Source organism: Talpa occidentalis, unplaced genomic scaffold (genome assembly GCF_014898055.3).
Source record: "Talpa occidentalis isolate TD23 unplaced genomic scaffold, MPIMG_talOcc4v2.1 talOcc4.2, whole genome shotgun sequence".
Classification (NCBI taxonomy): Eukaryota; Metazoa; Chordata; class Mammalia; order Eulipotyphla; family Talpidae; genus Talpa; species Talpa occidentalis.
Window position 1 is genome coordinate 109274028 of NW_023602073.1, and position 16937 is coordinate 109290964.

General features: G+C 41.3%; 1 protein-coding gene across 1 annotated transcript in view; it reads left to right on the forward strand.

Moving 5' to 3' along the window:
• Positions 1-16937, forward strand: part of SOBP (sine oculis binding protein homolog) — a 161630-nt gene that overhangs the window by 84273 nt on the left and 60420 nt on the right. The window contains exon 5 of the mRNA XM_037520174.2: positions 7038-7133. Coding sequence (XP_037376071.1) covers positions 7038-7133 — 96 coding nt within the window. The remainder of the gene's footprint in view (positions 1-7037; positions 7134-16937) is intronic.

Consider the following 16937-nt stretch of genomic DNA (forward strand, 5'->3'; position numbering starts at 1 on the left):
TGGTGTGGTGGCTGTATTTCAGGCCGATGTGGAATCTGTTGCCATAACTGTCATGCAATCCATTAGGGCCCCCGAGTGAGGGCAGCCATTAATCAGGCATGAGATCAGCCCCAGAGCCTCACAGGCTTGCAGCTCTGAGTGGCTCTGACCTGACATCGTTTAAGGAGATGCTTAGGAGGCCATAAACATGATTCGATTCCCATTATCTTCATGTTGCGTATTTGTTACCGTTATTCTTTGAAAACTCCAAATTGGATATTAAAAATTTATGATATATATAAAGGTTTGCATGGAGTGAAAAAATAGCTGCAGCAAATAAGTCCACCTTATTCATCAGAGATGTGTGAGCTTGTCACAGGAGCCTGAGAGGCAAGGAGAAAGCCCCTCTGCTCGCTGGTTGAAGAGGCTGGAGAATTAGGAGAAACTTTACTGGGGTAACAGCTTCTCCCTTGGCTTACATGCTAAATGGGAATTTAAATACATTTTGTTAAAAGAAAAAAGTAAAACAGCAGCACTGCAGGAATGCAATAGTCAATCTTCAATGACAAGCTAATGAAAGGGAGTACAGGGATCCTGATGCAGAGATTAGTAAGTAACATGAATTGAGCAGATGCCTGGGTCCATACACTGATATTTCTGGGGTCTGGGTTATCTCCAGAGCAGGGAGCCTGATGTCAGATAGGAGTCTGGGGGAAAGTTTTATCTGAACACACACACACACACACACACACACACAAAATCCTGTCCATGAGCTATGCAGCTCTCTGTGATCTGTCAGTGACTTGAATATTTGCATAGAAATGACTCCTACTTAAGGATACCCATTTGCAGAGGTAGGAAGTTTGGAGTGGAGAAAATCAGAACACTTCTGGACCTTGCTGTAAGGAAGAGCAAAGGGTTAATGAATCCATTCAACATATATTTACAGGATTATTTGTTATACAAGGTAATTTGCTGGACATAGAATTTTATACATAATGCATGGTCTCTGCCCTCAAGGGGTTTCCAGTCTGGTAGGGAAGATATGGCATGAGTCACAACTGTTACATCAAATCCCAGACTGATTTGAGGCACTATGATCAAGTGAGAGATCAGAAACAGGGAGCAAAGCACCAGCTTGGTTTTCTAGGAATAGACTTTAGAGATGAGAATTTGTTAGGCCAAATGCAGAAGGTCAGTCCAGGTGATTGGCAGAAGAGAGAAACACGTGGGACAACAGAATTGTTGGGTCGAGTCCTAACTGAGTGTAAAATCTGCAATGAAACTGAGACCCTTGTGTCTAAGCAAGTGCAAGGGACAGGTGTCGGCAGAAGTGCACAGACAGTCAGGGCCAGGTGTGAAGGTCTTGATGTGAGGCAGGTGTGGTAGGAGAGCGCTGGCAGAGACCTGCTGAGATGCAGGCATGGAGAGAACTCCTGAGCTTCATGGGCATAACAGTTTCTCTAGGGACTGGAGTGAAAGGTTGTTTACTCCAGTTCTAGGGCTAAGAAATTGGGACTCATTCACTCACTCACCATTTATGAAGTCTTGAAATATTATGGGTATTAGACGTGACTCAAGAGCTTTGCAGCTGAAGAGAACACAGATTCTGCAGTAAAGGGCCTCACAGGTTACTGGGGAATGCAGACACATAGATGGTGATAATACAGTGCAGTGCAGGGAGTGGAAATAGACAGACAGACAGACAGACAGACAGGAGTACAGACTCCAGATTAGGAATAGGAGAAAGGTCTCTCTGACTTCCTGAAGAGATACAATCCAAACAAAGGCTTAAAGGATGATAAGAATTTTCTAGAAGAAGTGGGAAGGAGAGATGAAGTCTAGTTTTACCCTGAGAAAATGGGGTAAAGTATAGGAGCCCAGTTGAAGGGCACTGGGCATTCAGACATTTTTAATATCCAATTTGGAGTCTTCAAAGAATAACTGTAACAAATATGCAACAGGAAGATAATGGGAATCGAATCATGAAGAGTTGGGCCACTGTGATAACTGGGCAGTAACTCAAGTGGAAGCAGGGACTACTCCTGAGGCCTCTCTCCAGCCCAGGGCTGAACTGGCTGAGCTTCACTGAGGGTGAGGAAACTGGACTGACCCCTGTGTCAAGTTCACAAAGATGTACACAACACACTGAAAGGCCTCCCGTGACAGCTCTGAGTTTCCCCAGGAGAATATGTGCACACTTGAGACAGGAAGGACTGGTCAGAAGTGGTACATCAGGAAATGTAATTTCAGTTTTCAGAAGTGATGTCCCCATGCTTTTAATTTTGGAAAGAAATGCTATTCCCTCTGGTTCAAACAATTAATTTTAAAATAGAAAATGTGGTCTCTACAACTATTCATCTTTAAACTTAGTTCCACAACTTTGAGATGCACTATTTTTGATGTTCCCCAGTCTGGTAACGACACCACATGTGGGAGCTGACATGTGCTACATCTGCTGCGCATTGGAGAGCTAAGTCTGGAATCTTGGTATCACTCTCCAGCTCTGACTCCAGGCAGAACCTTTTCTTGTTTTCAGAAGAAATTTTGAAATCACAGTGACACAGAGGCAGAGGTATAAACTCCCCTTTATCACAGGGAGGTATTTATTGTCTTCCCCTTTAAATGGCAACAATGTTGACGTTTCTGTCAAATCGGAAATATGTCACTTTTCTGGGGTTGGCCAGTGAGACAGTTTCTGGAATGTTCCACATTTTCTAAAGAAGTCCAGAGGATAAAACCTCATTGATCTTGCTTGAATGTGCACATGGCAAGGCTTTGACCCAAAGTAAGAAGTGAATTCTTTGAAAGAAAACTGAAGTTTTCTATATGTAAGCATCAAAATAAGAAGCGAATTAGGGATGACTCATCGGGAAAGACAGGTGAATACAAGGTTTATGTAAGCCAGAAGTTTCTGAAGTAGAGAGGCAATTAGTCTCTCACATGATCTATTTATGCAAATGTGCACGGGTGCTTGACTATCAGCAAAATGGGGAAATTCCCTGGCAGTTTAATGGAAGGATTTTAATTTTTATTTCTATTTTATGGCAAGAAGTGAAGTTTTCTTAGACTAATAGCTCAAAAATGTACCTTTGGTTTAACAAGCACATATATAGTAAAGTGAAAAAAGTTTCCCATTTGCTTTCCCCCATAGTGGTAAATATAGCTAGCACGTTAGTCAGAATAAGCTGTTGACAATAAGGCATGTGGAGTGAGTTCACCCTGGCATGTCTTAAACACTGATCACCCCAAAACAAAGTCAGACACCAACACAGGTCCCCAATCCTCCGTGGATACCAAGAGCTACTGCTGGTGGGCTGGTCAACCCAAGCCAGGGAGTTAGAGGATGCATTCTCCATATCTCCATATCTCTTTTATTACTTGAGAACAGTAATAAAACTAGCTGCACGTGGGACTGCTCCATGTCACTACCATGACCTGAGATTTTGAGCAGCTTCGGGATTCGCATATCCCTTCCTGCAGGGGTCGTCAGTGTCCTCTGTCCTGCCCCTCGATACATCATCATCTGCACCCAAAATGGGGGTAGATGCAAAATAAGGCACTGGCTTCAATATATGATGTAGAATGTTCTAAAGTGCTTGTACATGGAGGGTGTGGAAATTTCTGTGGCTTTCATCTAACATTGCCACCAAGTTGCTGTGGTGTGATAATGGAGCTCGTTGTCCTGCAGAGCATTTATTGTGCACGAGGGGGAAGCCGCAGTGGAGAAGCCAGACACCATCCTGGCCTTAGGAAATGTGTGGTGTCGAGGCGGAGACAAAAACCACACCAACCATTGCAAAGTGGCACCTGTGGTAACTGAAGAGAGGACACACTGGGTGGAGATGTTTGATTTGGCTACAGAGGTTCAGGAAGGCCTTTTTTTTTTTTTTTTTAAAGAAAGCCTTTTTCAGAAAGTGACATAGTAGTTCTTCCAAGATTGTTTGTCACACCAGAAACTAAAAATAAACAAACAAAAATATATACATATATATTTTGCCCATGAGAATGGAGGCATGTAATCTTTCAGATCTTCAAAGCAAAGCCTGCCTCGAGGGCCACTTTTGTACACTCCTGGTGTTGCTCTTTGGGTCACTCCACTAAAACCAGCTCCACCAAGAGTCCCTTGTTGACACCCGTAAGCACCTCTTTAGATCAGCGGCCCTCAGCCCTACCCGTTCATTACAATCACTGGTCGCTTAAAAAACCAAAACCCACCCACGCCCGGGTCCCAATCTGGATCAATTAAATCGAATCATGGAAAGCTGGGGCAGGAAGGGGTTAATAAACAACCCAGATGATTCAAATATGCAGCCAGAGTAGAGAATTACTGTCTTGGATGAATGCACTTAATTTCACTTAGTCTGACAATCATAATTTGAATTTTTACATAGAAAACCTTCAGAATGCAAAGGGAATTTTTTTGATGAGAGGTGTGTGATTGAGTGCTGTGTGTGTGCACACACATGAGGGCAGTGATGCCAGGTCTCTACACATCAGGCGCTTCCGGCTCTGTGGCATGTGGCGGAAACGCAGCAAATGGCTGGAGGATGGAACTGGACTCTGGAAAATCAGGCTAATTGTCAGAAGCAGACCATTCCCAGAGCCCTGGGAGTTTGATGCAGAGGCAAACACAAGACTCAGTAAAGAAGCAAGTTTCTGGCCTTCTTTCTGCATTTCAAGTCACCCCAGAACCCCTCTCTTTTCTCTTCCACTGCTGCTTTATGTAGCCTCATAAATTATGAGGCTTTATATGAAATCTGTAGCCTTTGAGGCAGCACATTCAAGCCATAGATGATGGGATTTTTTTGTCCTTTAAAAACATAACAAAGCATTGTGAGCACCTTACATGTAAGTGGAACGAATGTGTTTTTGCCACTAATGTTGAAAATATCCCTGGGCATCTGGTGTGTATGAATGTGTATACATAGTACATGCATAATAAACACAATCTACCTTATGAATATTTATACACAAGATACATATATATTGAATGTAGACATACATATGTAAATAGTAGCCCTTGTAAACTATATGCAAAGTGTGTTTCCAAGCATATGTATCATAGTGCATCAGGAATATAATAAACCTACCACCACATTTAGCATATTTCAAAGTGGCATTTTCTATAGAGTTGTTTATGGTAGGATCTAGTTACTATCCATCTCCGGGTTTTTTCCCCATCACCTAAATATTTGCTAAGTGCTGACTAAAAGTAAGGCACTGGGCATGGCAGAATTAGAAAGAGGAAATAGATGTGGCCCGGACTTCAAGGGACCTGCGCTACCCAGAATGGCTTAAAATCAGTCATGAAGAATCTACATTGTTGCTGCCCATCTGGCATCTTACTGCTTTCTCACGGCTGCCTTTTATTTATACTCTCCACTTCCACATGAGTCCATTGAAGTCTCTATTAACTTAAACCCTGATGTTGCTGCAAAGTAGAGCTGATGCAGTAAGAAGAAACAGCCTGGTCTCCGTGCCTGGACAGTCACTGCACATGAACAATGTACTTGCTCTCCTCTGTCATGTGTACCCCAGTTTTACAACTGTGTTTTTGTTTCACTGATTTGCTAAGAAAAAAGATACAATGAAAAAAGCATCAAATTCCAGAGATGTTCATAAATCTCAAAATGAAACCAAAATAAAGGCATCTTTTCCCCTACAAGCTTCTTATAAGCCAAATATAACTGCCCGTGGTATTCCACGTCTAAACTACACCCAGGTTCTTCCCTGCAATATGTAGTGGAAGGCTTTATGGAAAAAAACCTATACATTCTAAAATGTACAAAATCTGGATCCCTCTCTGAAATGACAATTCCCTGTCTAGTGGAGGAGCTCTGAGTGAAACTTGTCAGCGGGCAGATTTCACTCCATTAAAGGAGAAACTATACATCAGCACTGTCATTGCTTATACACAGACGTATGCTCATTGTTTTCTTCCCCTCAATCCATAACATCACAACAGGTAGTTCTCAGCTGTTCCCTTGGTGCCAGACATACATTTTATCTAAAGAGACAGCAGACAGAACTACCTGCTGCTTCCTGTGCGGCTCTCCCTGTGTTTCTCTCCTTTTTCCTACTTTCACTTGGGCTTTTTAAAATCAGCTGGCAAGAAGCCAGGAGCTCATCATTTTAATGCAGTGCAAAATGGAATATGCATAATTATATGCAAGCCATATGTGAGGGAGACAGCTCAGCTGCGAATTTCAGGGGGCCAGGAAAGAGAGAGCAGTTAGGGCTAACATGAGATGAGAGCAGAGCAGAGTGCAAGTGTCACCCAAATGAATGGTTTAATGAGTGTGCTGCAGACACGCCTCCTTTCACCTACCTCTCCCTTCTCTCCAACTCCACACCAGAAACCGGTGGAGATTGGAAAGAGAAGACTGTATGCCAGCGGTATTGCTAATGGGTTCTGTTAATGTCTCCATTTAAACTTCAGCTTTCTTAATTAACAGTGTAGATCAAAATAACCAGTAACTTTTAATGCAGCTTCTTAATTAAATCTATTTTTTTAACTGCATTTGATTGAAGAATCATTGTTCTTACTAGATCATTGCTCCTTTCAGATCTTTATTTAAAAATCAAGGGGAATCAGTTTATCTCTAATAGTATTACAATGCAAAATATAACTATGCAAATTGCTTTTCTTATGGCCTTGCTATTAGAATTTTTTAAGTGCATTATCTAGAGATTGCTTAAGCATGCCAAAAAGTTTAAACACGTATGTATGTCATCTTATCCTAAATGTGCAATGAAAGTCATTGCAAGACTAAAGTGGTGGTCATTTCCAACAAAATTATTTTGATTTTGGTTTGCTTCATATTGTTTTAAATATTCCGCCACAGTGAATTTGCATGTTCAAACTAAACTATGTAAAGAAAAATAAATCCCAAATTTTGATATCTAAAAGGCGTACTGCGTATTTAAACAAACTTCTTAATAATGTTGTTATTTCTGGATTCCCGTTTGTTTAATGATCTGAGCTGTTATGCTTTTAGCTTTCTTTTCTTCCATTATTTGTAAGTCCCTAAATAGGCCATTATATTTCCCTTCAGGCTAGAGATGAAGATGGACATGCTGAAAATTTTCCCCAGCAGCACTATGCTAAGGAAACTCCAAGGCTTGCCTTCAAGAATAACTGCGAACTACTTGTAAGAATAACATACTTACAACAAGTCTAGAATGTTACTTTAGCACAGTGAAAACAGTTTTTGAAAGGGTTTGTTCATTATTACATAATTTATGAAGTATTATAGTTTTTCTGTATAGAGTTCTAAATGCTAATTCTGATATCACTGAATATTAATTATAAGATCTCAAATTGTTTGCAAATCTTTTATATCTGATTATAGAGCTTGGATGGCCCTGTCTTTATTAGCTTGTTTTTGTATAGTAGTTTATAAGCGGCCGTTTGGAGAATGGCTAGTTAAGTTAAAAATACACAGAAAGACAGTTGATATATGTAGCTTGGGAAAAAAAAAACAATCTCACCCCCACCCCCCCTCCCACTTCCTAATTGTACACTATTTTAGGAGACAGCATGGTAATATTTTGTGCTGCTAGGAAAGATAGAGCTGACACGCAGTACTCCCTTTAGAATTCAAGTATTCCTACACTCTCTTGCCAAACTCAATCAGGCATTCTCATCTCTGTAGAAGTCAAAGCAGCGACAGGATGCGGGATGTTTACCAGTCGTGAGAGAGCAGATATCAGCTGTGACGGGACTCTGTTCCAACGCAGGGTTAATTTGCTGTTCATTTTAGCATTTACAGTGAGACAAGATGAAAAGCAAGCAGGAATGCCTATTATATTTCTATTAAATGAATCTGTTGGGACCTAATGTTCTTGATTAGCTTTTGAAAATGAGCGCTCCGCAATGAGTTTTCTGTTTACCTAAAGTAAACAGAGAATGAATTGTCATTTATTTAGAGATTCAAACACTGCTTTTGAAAATGAAGCTTTATGAGGGATCTAGCTATGTTGTCCCTAAATGTTCTTTTCTTTTCAATTGCATTAAAGCAAAACATTTGCTCCAACTAAATGAAAACACTGAAAGAGAATGAGGATGCTCAGTTGTCACATTTTGAGGTAGTCTCATTTCTGTTCTGTTTCTGGCGGAGCACAGCACAGCCCTGCCAGGTCTCCGCATTAGGAAATCCCACATGTCCCAGACTTTGGACTTAGCTCTGATACCAACTGTTCATTAAAAACAAAGTGTCCAAAGAGCAGGAGAGGAGAGAAAAATGCAATTCATGCCCATCCTAGCCGCAGTCCCCCTTCAAAGCCTGCAGGGTCACAACAGCACCACATTCTGCACTGAGTCCCTTCATCGATTGATCTGCATGCAGACTCGCTGCTTATAAATGCAAGGTTTTTTTTTTTTTTTCTGAAAACTTAACTCGCCTTATATTTTATCTTAGAGCTCTTAAACTTCAGGCCTGCTAGTGTTACCTGTTCTAGGGAAGTCCTTTCATTCATTTCAATTTTAATGCTTTGCTCCTGGACTATGGTTATCTAGCAGAAGACAGTGGCAGTATCAAAATGCTTTTGGAAGTAGTTTGCCACTTAAAAGTAACATGCGTATCTGACTCCCTAGCCTCCCACCCCCACCCCCTAGCTATTTATTAGAAAAAACAAGCATGCCTGAGTCCTGGTTGTGGCCAGCTTATACTGGAGGAAGTAAAACATACATGTGGACATCCTTCTAGCTATCTTTAGAGAAAATATATGTGTAGTCGTTGCTGTGCTTTTAAACACAATATTATGTTGGCAGTAGTTTTGAAATATTGGTGCAATCTTTGTCCTTCTAGTTACTGTTAGAAATGCTTTATTTTGGTCAGCATACTTTCTTGTGATAGAAGAAAAAGGAGAATAAAGAGAAAAAACAAGCTTATTTCTCTAGGGAGAAATTTAATTTTTTCAGCTATAAGAGAAGCGATGGTGTCTGCCTGGTTATGAAGTCCTGAGAAATTACGCTTCTATATGAAAGAGATTTTTTCATTCTTAAGAGAGAAACAGTAAGTCCTTGGAGTTTTCTTAGGGCAGCTTAAGAGTAAATTTTTAAACACTCAGCAAGAAAAGATTGCATACTTTTTTATAAAGTGCTCTTAGGTTAAAAGTGGTTCTGCCATCTTGCATAGATCTCTGTAGTGAGAGCCGTGGTGGGTGTAGGAAGTGGGGGAGCACTGTTGGGGATCGATGGATTTTAGGAGAAAATATCAAAGGCATAGGTTACTTCTAGGCTCCTGGTGATCAGGAACCCATGGCTGGTAGGCTAATCCTCTGGACACATGTGCTGACAGAGATTATTCCCTGGCCAGGTAGACTGGACATTTTCTCCAGCTTCATTATGGACTGTTGATTTTCTGTGCCCTCCCCCACACCCTCAGCCTCTGCTTCTTGGAAGAAGGAAGAATATTAAGTAACCTAAACAAAAGCAAAGTTAAATCGATGCCTGGAATACCCAAGTGTGTGTAATCAGAAGGTACTGACAATGAAAGCATTGGCTGATAGAAAAATCTTCTGTGCCACTGTAGATTTCCTGTAGGGTATTGATTTTTTCCATTTAAATCCCAAGCTGTGATATGTGCCTTCACACTTAATGCACAACACAGATGACTAGATATTTAACTTGGTGGCCAAGATTCTTTGGTGATTGTGCAGCAGCTTCCGTATGCTTTTTATTAATTTTGAAAATGCAAGGCTGTCAAGATGAATGACGTTAGGTAAAACTTGAGTACTAGTTGATATATCACCACTCAGTGTGGCCCCATACAGCTCTTCATAGATAGTTGTGCATGTACACACATACACACGTGCACACACACACGCACACACACACCGGGTATTTTGCTGGCATATCTAAGCTCATGATCAGAGCACATAACCTTCAATGAAAGAAAATGTAAGGAGTCTACATCACATTAACACTATGGTAACGTCACTTATGAGAGCCCAGAGGAGAAATGTACAGCCAGCCACAGGTGACTAGCCTTGCCCCAAAGTCCAGCTTCATTGCTGGTCCCTTTAACATTACTGCATCATTATTGGGGACTGGAAGACCTTCTCACTTTCCCTATTATCTCACTAGTGGGAGCTAGTCAAGAGCTAGAATGAGGAGGAGGTATAGTCATACTATGAGCTCATACCTTCTCTTCAGCCCATACTTTCTCAATTCTTGAAACCCAGCTGAAACCTTGCAGAAATATAGTAGACCCTAGGTCCTTGGAGGGAGAAGACTGATAGCTAGAAGAAGAGGAATATCGAGTCTGTTGGGGGGAAGGAACTGAAGACAACTTAGCCTACCCCCAAGTGGACCAGCCTGGAGAGCATCATTGTATCAAAATACAGCTTCAAAATATAGCCCAAGAACAGCATCAACCCATATAGTGTAATTTGGTTGGAAAGAAATCTGGTTGAGGAAGACTAAAAGGGAAAATAGGAGAAAGGAAATAAGACAAAAGGAGAATCAGTTTGTCTTCCTGCTTCCCAGATTGCCAAGTCATCCTCTTGACCAACTCTGACCCCCTTTGACTTTTCCTCAGGCTAATAGGGATGGGGGCTTTGCAGAGGGACCCCACAGCTGGGAGCGTTAAAAATAGCATCAGGGAAGAATTCTTTCTGGTCATGTACAATGGCAGTGTAGGGAGAAGTTGAAAACCATTTTAGTTTTATGGCCTTGTGAACAGAGGAGGTAGGGAGGAGAGATGCTTAGGCATCTCTGGGAGCTGATTTGTCCATCTTATTTCCTTTGGAGACAGACAGGTAGGTTAGAAGAGTAGGACATAGCCCTCAGGCAGAGCTGCTGATACGGAAACTGCTCTGTGTCAGTGCAGTGTTCAGTTAGGAAGACATCACTGAGCATTTTTCTAGGTATAGGGCATTATACTAGACAGTGCTTGTGGGGGACACAATAGAAAAAACACAATCCCTTTTTTGAAGGAGCTTACAATTCAGTAGGAAGAGGGGGCATATGTAGCTCTGTAGTCTAGGAGTATGGGTACTCAGGTCTTCCTGAAAGTTAGGATTTTTCCCCAGCTGGCCTTTAATTTATCACCCTTTAATATCACCCTGGTGTTTTAACTAAGGCTCTCAGGCACAAAGGCTTAAACTTTATGGTGACACATCTGGCATCACATCATACAGGATCCCTGTTTCACTACTTGGAACTCTCTGAGCTTCAGATCTTCATCTGTAAACTAGGATAATAAAAGATAATAACCTCAGAGAATATTGTAAGGGTTGAAAGCAATGACATAGTTAAAATATCTGGTACATAGTAACATTCAATTCATATTAGCTTCTATTATTATAACATTTTAGTGATTGCTCTCATCATACAGTAAGCTAGGCCCTAAGAGAATACCAGCAAAGTTCTGGAGCATGAAGAAAGATGACTTCCATATACAGCAAGAGAGACTTAGCGAAGGAGGATACCTTTGATCTAGGCCTTCCATGGTTTGGATTTTGATAGTCAGAGCTGGGATGTAATTAAGGAAGCATTTCAAGCAGAGAGAAATAACATGGGCACAGGCAAGGATGTGGGAAATTACAAGCCAGGCGTCCCACACACCTCAGCTAACATCTCAAGGGAGCCAGAGTAGAAAGTACCTGAAAGATACAGCATGAACTGGCAAGATAACTTATTTGTGGTGGTCTCAGTAACTGATCATGCTTTTGAGTTTGGACTTTAGTAGTTGTGCCTCATGTAAATTCCTAGTGCTTCTTTATTTTTTTAAAAAAAGATTATTTATGCATAGAAAAGCTGGGGTACAGGACAGAGATGCAGGGGGTGAGAGGATTCACCAGAGACAGTGGGAAACAGAACAGGCAGACTGACTGAAGTACACTGCTGAGGGGAGCAGCAGGTGAGACAGGAGAGGTCTGCTGCGCCATCTGGGTTTTTCCCTGGCTGGCCGGGGATCGAACTTGTGCTGCAGAGGCTGCAGATTGCTTCATAGTGTGGCGCTTAACCCCTTGTGCAACCACGGAGGCCCCCTAGAGCTTCTTTAGATTAAATTTTCATTAAAAAAAATTTAATCTTCTTCTAACAAACACAAAAATAGAGCCATAGAAAGGCCGCCCCCCCACCCCCAAGTATCTGTCATCCAGCTTCAACAATGATCAACAAAGGGCCAGACTTGCTTTCACTATCCCTTTATTCTCCATGTACTCCCAGCCTTTTCCTGCTAGAGTTTTGTTTTTTTTTTTTAAAGATTTTTTATTTTATTTATGCATACAAAAACTGGGGTATAGGCCAGAGGTGTGGGGGGGTGAGAGGATTCACCAGAGACAGAGTGGGGAGCAGAACAGTTAGATTGACTGAAATACACTGCTGAAGGGAGCAGCAGGCAAGTCAGGAGAGGTCTGCTGCGCCATGTGGGTTGCTCCCTGGCTGGCCGGGGATCGAACTCGTGCTGCAGTGGCTGCAGATAGCTTCACAGGTATGTCTCAACCCACTGTGCCACTGGGGAGGCCCTCCTGCTAGAGTTTTGTGAAGCAAATATGACTCTGTCTGTCAAGATGTTAGCACCCCACTTCTCTGACTAGAGCAATGTATTGGCACTGATTAAATGGGGTTTGGAGCTTTGGGACTGTGTACATATAAAACAAATGATTCTTGGTTATGAAGGAGGGTGCTCCTCCTTCCCTGTTCAAGACAACTCTGTATGACTTGGACAATCAGATCCAGTATCAGAGGCCTTTAAGGTGAAAGCCACAATGCCAGTGATAACTTGAGTCTCCTTTGCTCTGAGATGCCTGGTCCTAAATGAATTTATTTAAAAATAAGATCAGTTCTCTTTGCAGCCTGGCCCTGCTCACCAGTATATATTGGTCTCATCAGAGCAATGAGGAGGAAATTCTGGATTATTGTTTTATGTTAGCTGTTGCTAGGATTTACCAGGTTGATCATAGAAGCTTAATGAGTTACCTGCAAAAGATGATGGAAATTGCTGCATTTCTCTTGAAAGTTGATCAGTCCCTTTTTTTCTTTTGACAAAAACCAGAATTCTTGTTTATTTAGAATAAAAAGTCTACTTGCTAACTGGATTGGATATTCCTGTTGGCCTAAGCTATATATTCTCTTCCCAAAGACAGACCATGTGGGAATCCAAGGTTTGAGAGGCTTTTCAAAATAGGTACAATGACCAAAGTCCCTCCCATTAAATACAGCTGGTTTAATAGAAAGCCAGGTCTGTGCCCCAGCTCAACTTGAATTTGCACAGTTTTTTATGTGACATCTGAGCAGCACAGGCACTGAGAATTAAATTTCATGGTGACACACTTAGACTTCCATCACATCAAATAAAATCACATATGATGTGTGTATACATAGTATGTGTGTACCAGTTACCTGAAATAGCAATTGTAAAAGCTCCAAATGCAAAATGACCCAGAAAACCCCAGGGGCTGATTGCTGTCTAGAGAAAGAGTTGGCCTATCTCATTATTTTCCCATCCACCCTCGAGATTCCTTTAGTTTGAGGTTATTCATGAGCTCCCAGTTTTCTAAACTATGCTTCAAAAATATAGGAATTTTTAGAAAGAAAAGGAATCATCTTTGATTAAGCAAGGAGGCAATTCCAATAGAAGGAATACATTTATACTCTCCAGCAAGACTCTCCATCTAGACTTGACAGAAGGAATGGAATCTGCTTGAGCTGTCCTGTTTCACCTGCACATTCCTCTGTTTCCATCTGTGCTGTTATTTAACCTTGTTCTCCAACTGTATCTGCTGCTTCTCTCTCCTACTTCTTTCTTTCCAGCCTCTTTTTTTTTTTTTTTAAGATTTATTTATTTTTTTATACAAGCGCTGGGTACAGTCAGAAGCACGGGAAGGTGAGAGGATTCACCAGAGCCAGGGTGGGGAGCAAAACAGGCAGACCAACAAAACACACTGCTGAGGGGAGCAGCGGGTGCGGCAGGAGAGGTCTGCGCGCCATGTGGGACCCTCCCTGGGAGGCCAGGGATCGAACCGGCAATGCAGAGGCTGCAGGCAGTTTCGCAGCCCAGCGCTCAACTGCTGCGCCACCAGGGAAGGCCCTCTTTCCACCCTCTTGGGTACTTTGCTGCCATGGCTATGTGATTTAGAACTTTCTCCTGAATAAAGACTCTCTACACTACAGTAGACAGTCTTTCTTCCCATACATGAAAATCTTATTTTAATGCTCTCTTTTTAGTGTCTTTATTTTGGGGAGAAGCCATCCAAGGGAAGACTAGAGTTTTGCCTTAGTCTAGGGAGTTATTATGGGCTCAGGGACCCTTGATTTGATCAAAGATCTCTGATTCCCAGCAAGCTCCTTTATCCAAAGCAATTGGGAATTTTTTTTTTTTTTTTTGGTGGGACCCTCACCCGGTGGCCGGGGATCGAACTGGCACTGCAGAGGCTGCGGGCAGCCTCGCAACCCAGTGCTCAACCACTGCAACACCAGGGGAGGCCCCAAAGCATTTGGGATATTAAGGGATCTTTTGCCTACTTATTTTCAGAGCCATTGCACAAAAATGACAGAGGAACTATGGTTTCCATGTTGGCTTCTCACATCATATATTGCAGTGGTGCTTGAATTCAGAGAGAGTTATCAGGGCCATTGTTCTCCAAGGGAGGCACAGGCTGTGATGCTAGAATGGGCTTCCAGTTCCTGCTCTGCACATACACCAGCTGTGCAGCCCGGGCAAGTTTCTTACCCGCCCTGAGCCTCAGCGTGGTTATAATCACCATGAGGATGAATACAGAACCTGCCTCATGGGGTCATTTTGAGAAGTAAATGAGATCATGATATAAAGCACTTATTTTGCCTGCCACTTCATAAAAGTTCAGTAAGTACTCTTATTTCTAATAAAATGGAGCTTAGAATATTTAAACAAAAGCTTATAGCAGAAGCCTTGTTCTCGAGTTCATTCTCTAAATAGAGTCTCTTCCAAATTGGTATGGGTAGATGGATAGAAGCTCATTAATAACATTTAAATTAGGACAAAGAACTTCAGAGAAACCCTTGAACATCCACCCACTTGCCTGTTTATGCCCAGGGCACTGGAGATGCCCGGTGGCTAAGTAGCAAATGATGCTGATTTGTGAGGTACTGCAACATTGAAATATCTTTTTGAAGAAGATAACAAAACTTTCAAAGAAGTAATAGTGTTGTAGTGAAGAGCTTGGGCCCTTGAACCAGACTGGTTCTGGGCCAGATTCAGGAAACTCCATCATTCCACCACTGACTATGTGACCTTGGGCAAGTCACTGAAGCTATGTCGGTGTCCTTGTCTGTAAAATGAGAACAACAATTGTATATATTCTGTAGGGTTGGTATAGGACCAAATGAATAAACTTACGGCTTTGGCAAACAGTTGGCAGTATTGGCAGTATTTGGCACTTGCTGTTACTGGATTATTTCTTCCAAAGATGAGCACTTAAAAGCATATAATAGAATATCATTTGGCCAAATTTTGTAGCAATCAGTTATCTGAAAGTCTTGAGTATATAAATTGGCATGCAATAGCCATAAAATGTCCTCATGAACAATGAGAGAGACCAGGTACAGTATGCAGATAGCTCTGAGAACTAAACTTAAATATACAGTACATATATATGTAATATATATGTAGTTGAGAGCTAAAGTCTTAAGAGCTACACTTAAATATAGAGAGCGTGTATGTGTGTGTGTGTGTGTGTGTGTGTGTGTGTATGGCACTCAAGGAAGACTGTCTTCATGATCCAAGATTCCTTCATCTTGCCCTACCGTTGACTTATAAAATTGTTAATCTTAGAAATATGCAACTGAAAAATAAATGCCAAGGAAAGGAAAAAATAGCATTTACACATGGAAATCTCCGCAGTAGTGAATGGATGTGCCTCTGATAGCCTATTAAGGGGGGGATGACAAGAAACTGTCCTCTGTGGAGTGTCTTTAACATGCCAGCACTGGGCTCTATATAGATCCTTTTTTAGATCCTTTATTTTCCATAACTTTGCTAAGTACTTATTGTTATTTCTATTTTACATATGGGGAGATTAAAGTTCAGGGAAGTTATGCTCCTTGCCCTGGGGAGGTCAGGGAGTGGGGTTTAGAGGTGGGGGGCGGCGGGGGGGGGGGACTCAGAGCTGCCCTCTGACCCCTGTCTCTTTAACTCATGCTCAGACCAGGACACACTGTTTGGATGGGGACCAGGTCCCAGGGCTAGAGAAAAGGTTCAATCTATGTTTGAGAGATGAAGGAATTAAGAAATTAATTCAGAATCATCCCCTCTAACTTCATTATAATAACCATTGTTTGATAGACTTCTGAAGCCAGAAAGAATATTTATGGAGAATGTTAGGAAGGAGAATTTGTTCAGAAAGGCATGTCAATGGTTGAGAATTCCCATTACCCGATAAATCGTAGGGAAAGCAACCAAAGTATATATGTTTCTTAATTTGGTAGCTTTGGCACAGTAACAGAATAGCTGTAGACTAGAAAATATATATTTCAGTGACTATAGAAAATACATATTTCAATGTGATATAAACATTTGAGTATATATATATATATATATATATATATATTTAATCTGACAGCAATAGTTTATGTATGGTAATCTCTACATCAGTCTTTTAAAGATTTTGATTCTTTTCAGAATCAGTAAGGTCATTTTAAAGGCTTGACCTCTTTTGGTTTGGTCAGGTTGTATTCTCAGAGTGAACTGATACACTTCCTTCGAGATTCCTGATCATCGGTAGCATTATGGAGTAAGGTTCATTTTCATTCTCTTTTGTTTTAATTGCTAAAACTGAACAATCACCTAAAATATCAAACAGAATTTGCCTCTGATGGCTTCATGGAAACTCTAGGTCATGTATCAAGCAAAATCAGAAAATCAAATAGGATATCAATTATCAATGTAATAGTGCACAAGTAACCAGCCAGAACTAATATTAATCATAATACATCATGTGCTTGGTTTATGGTCAAAAGAACAAGC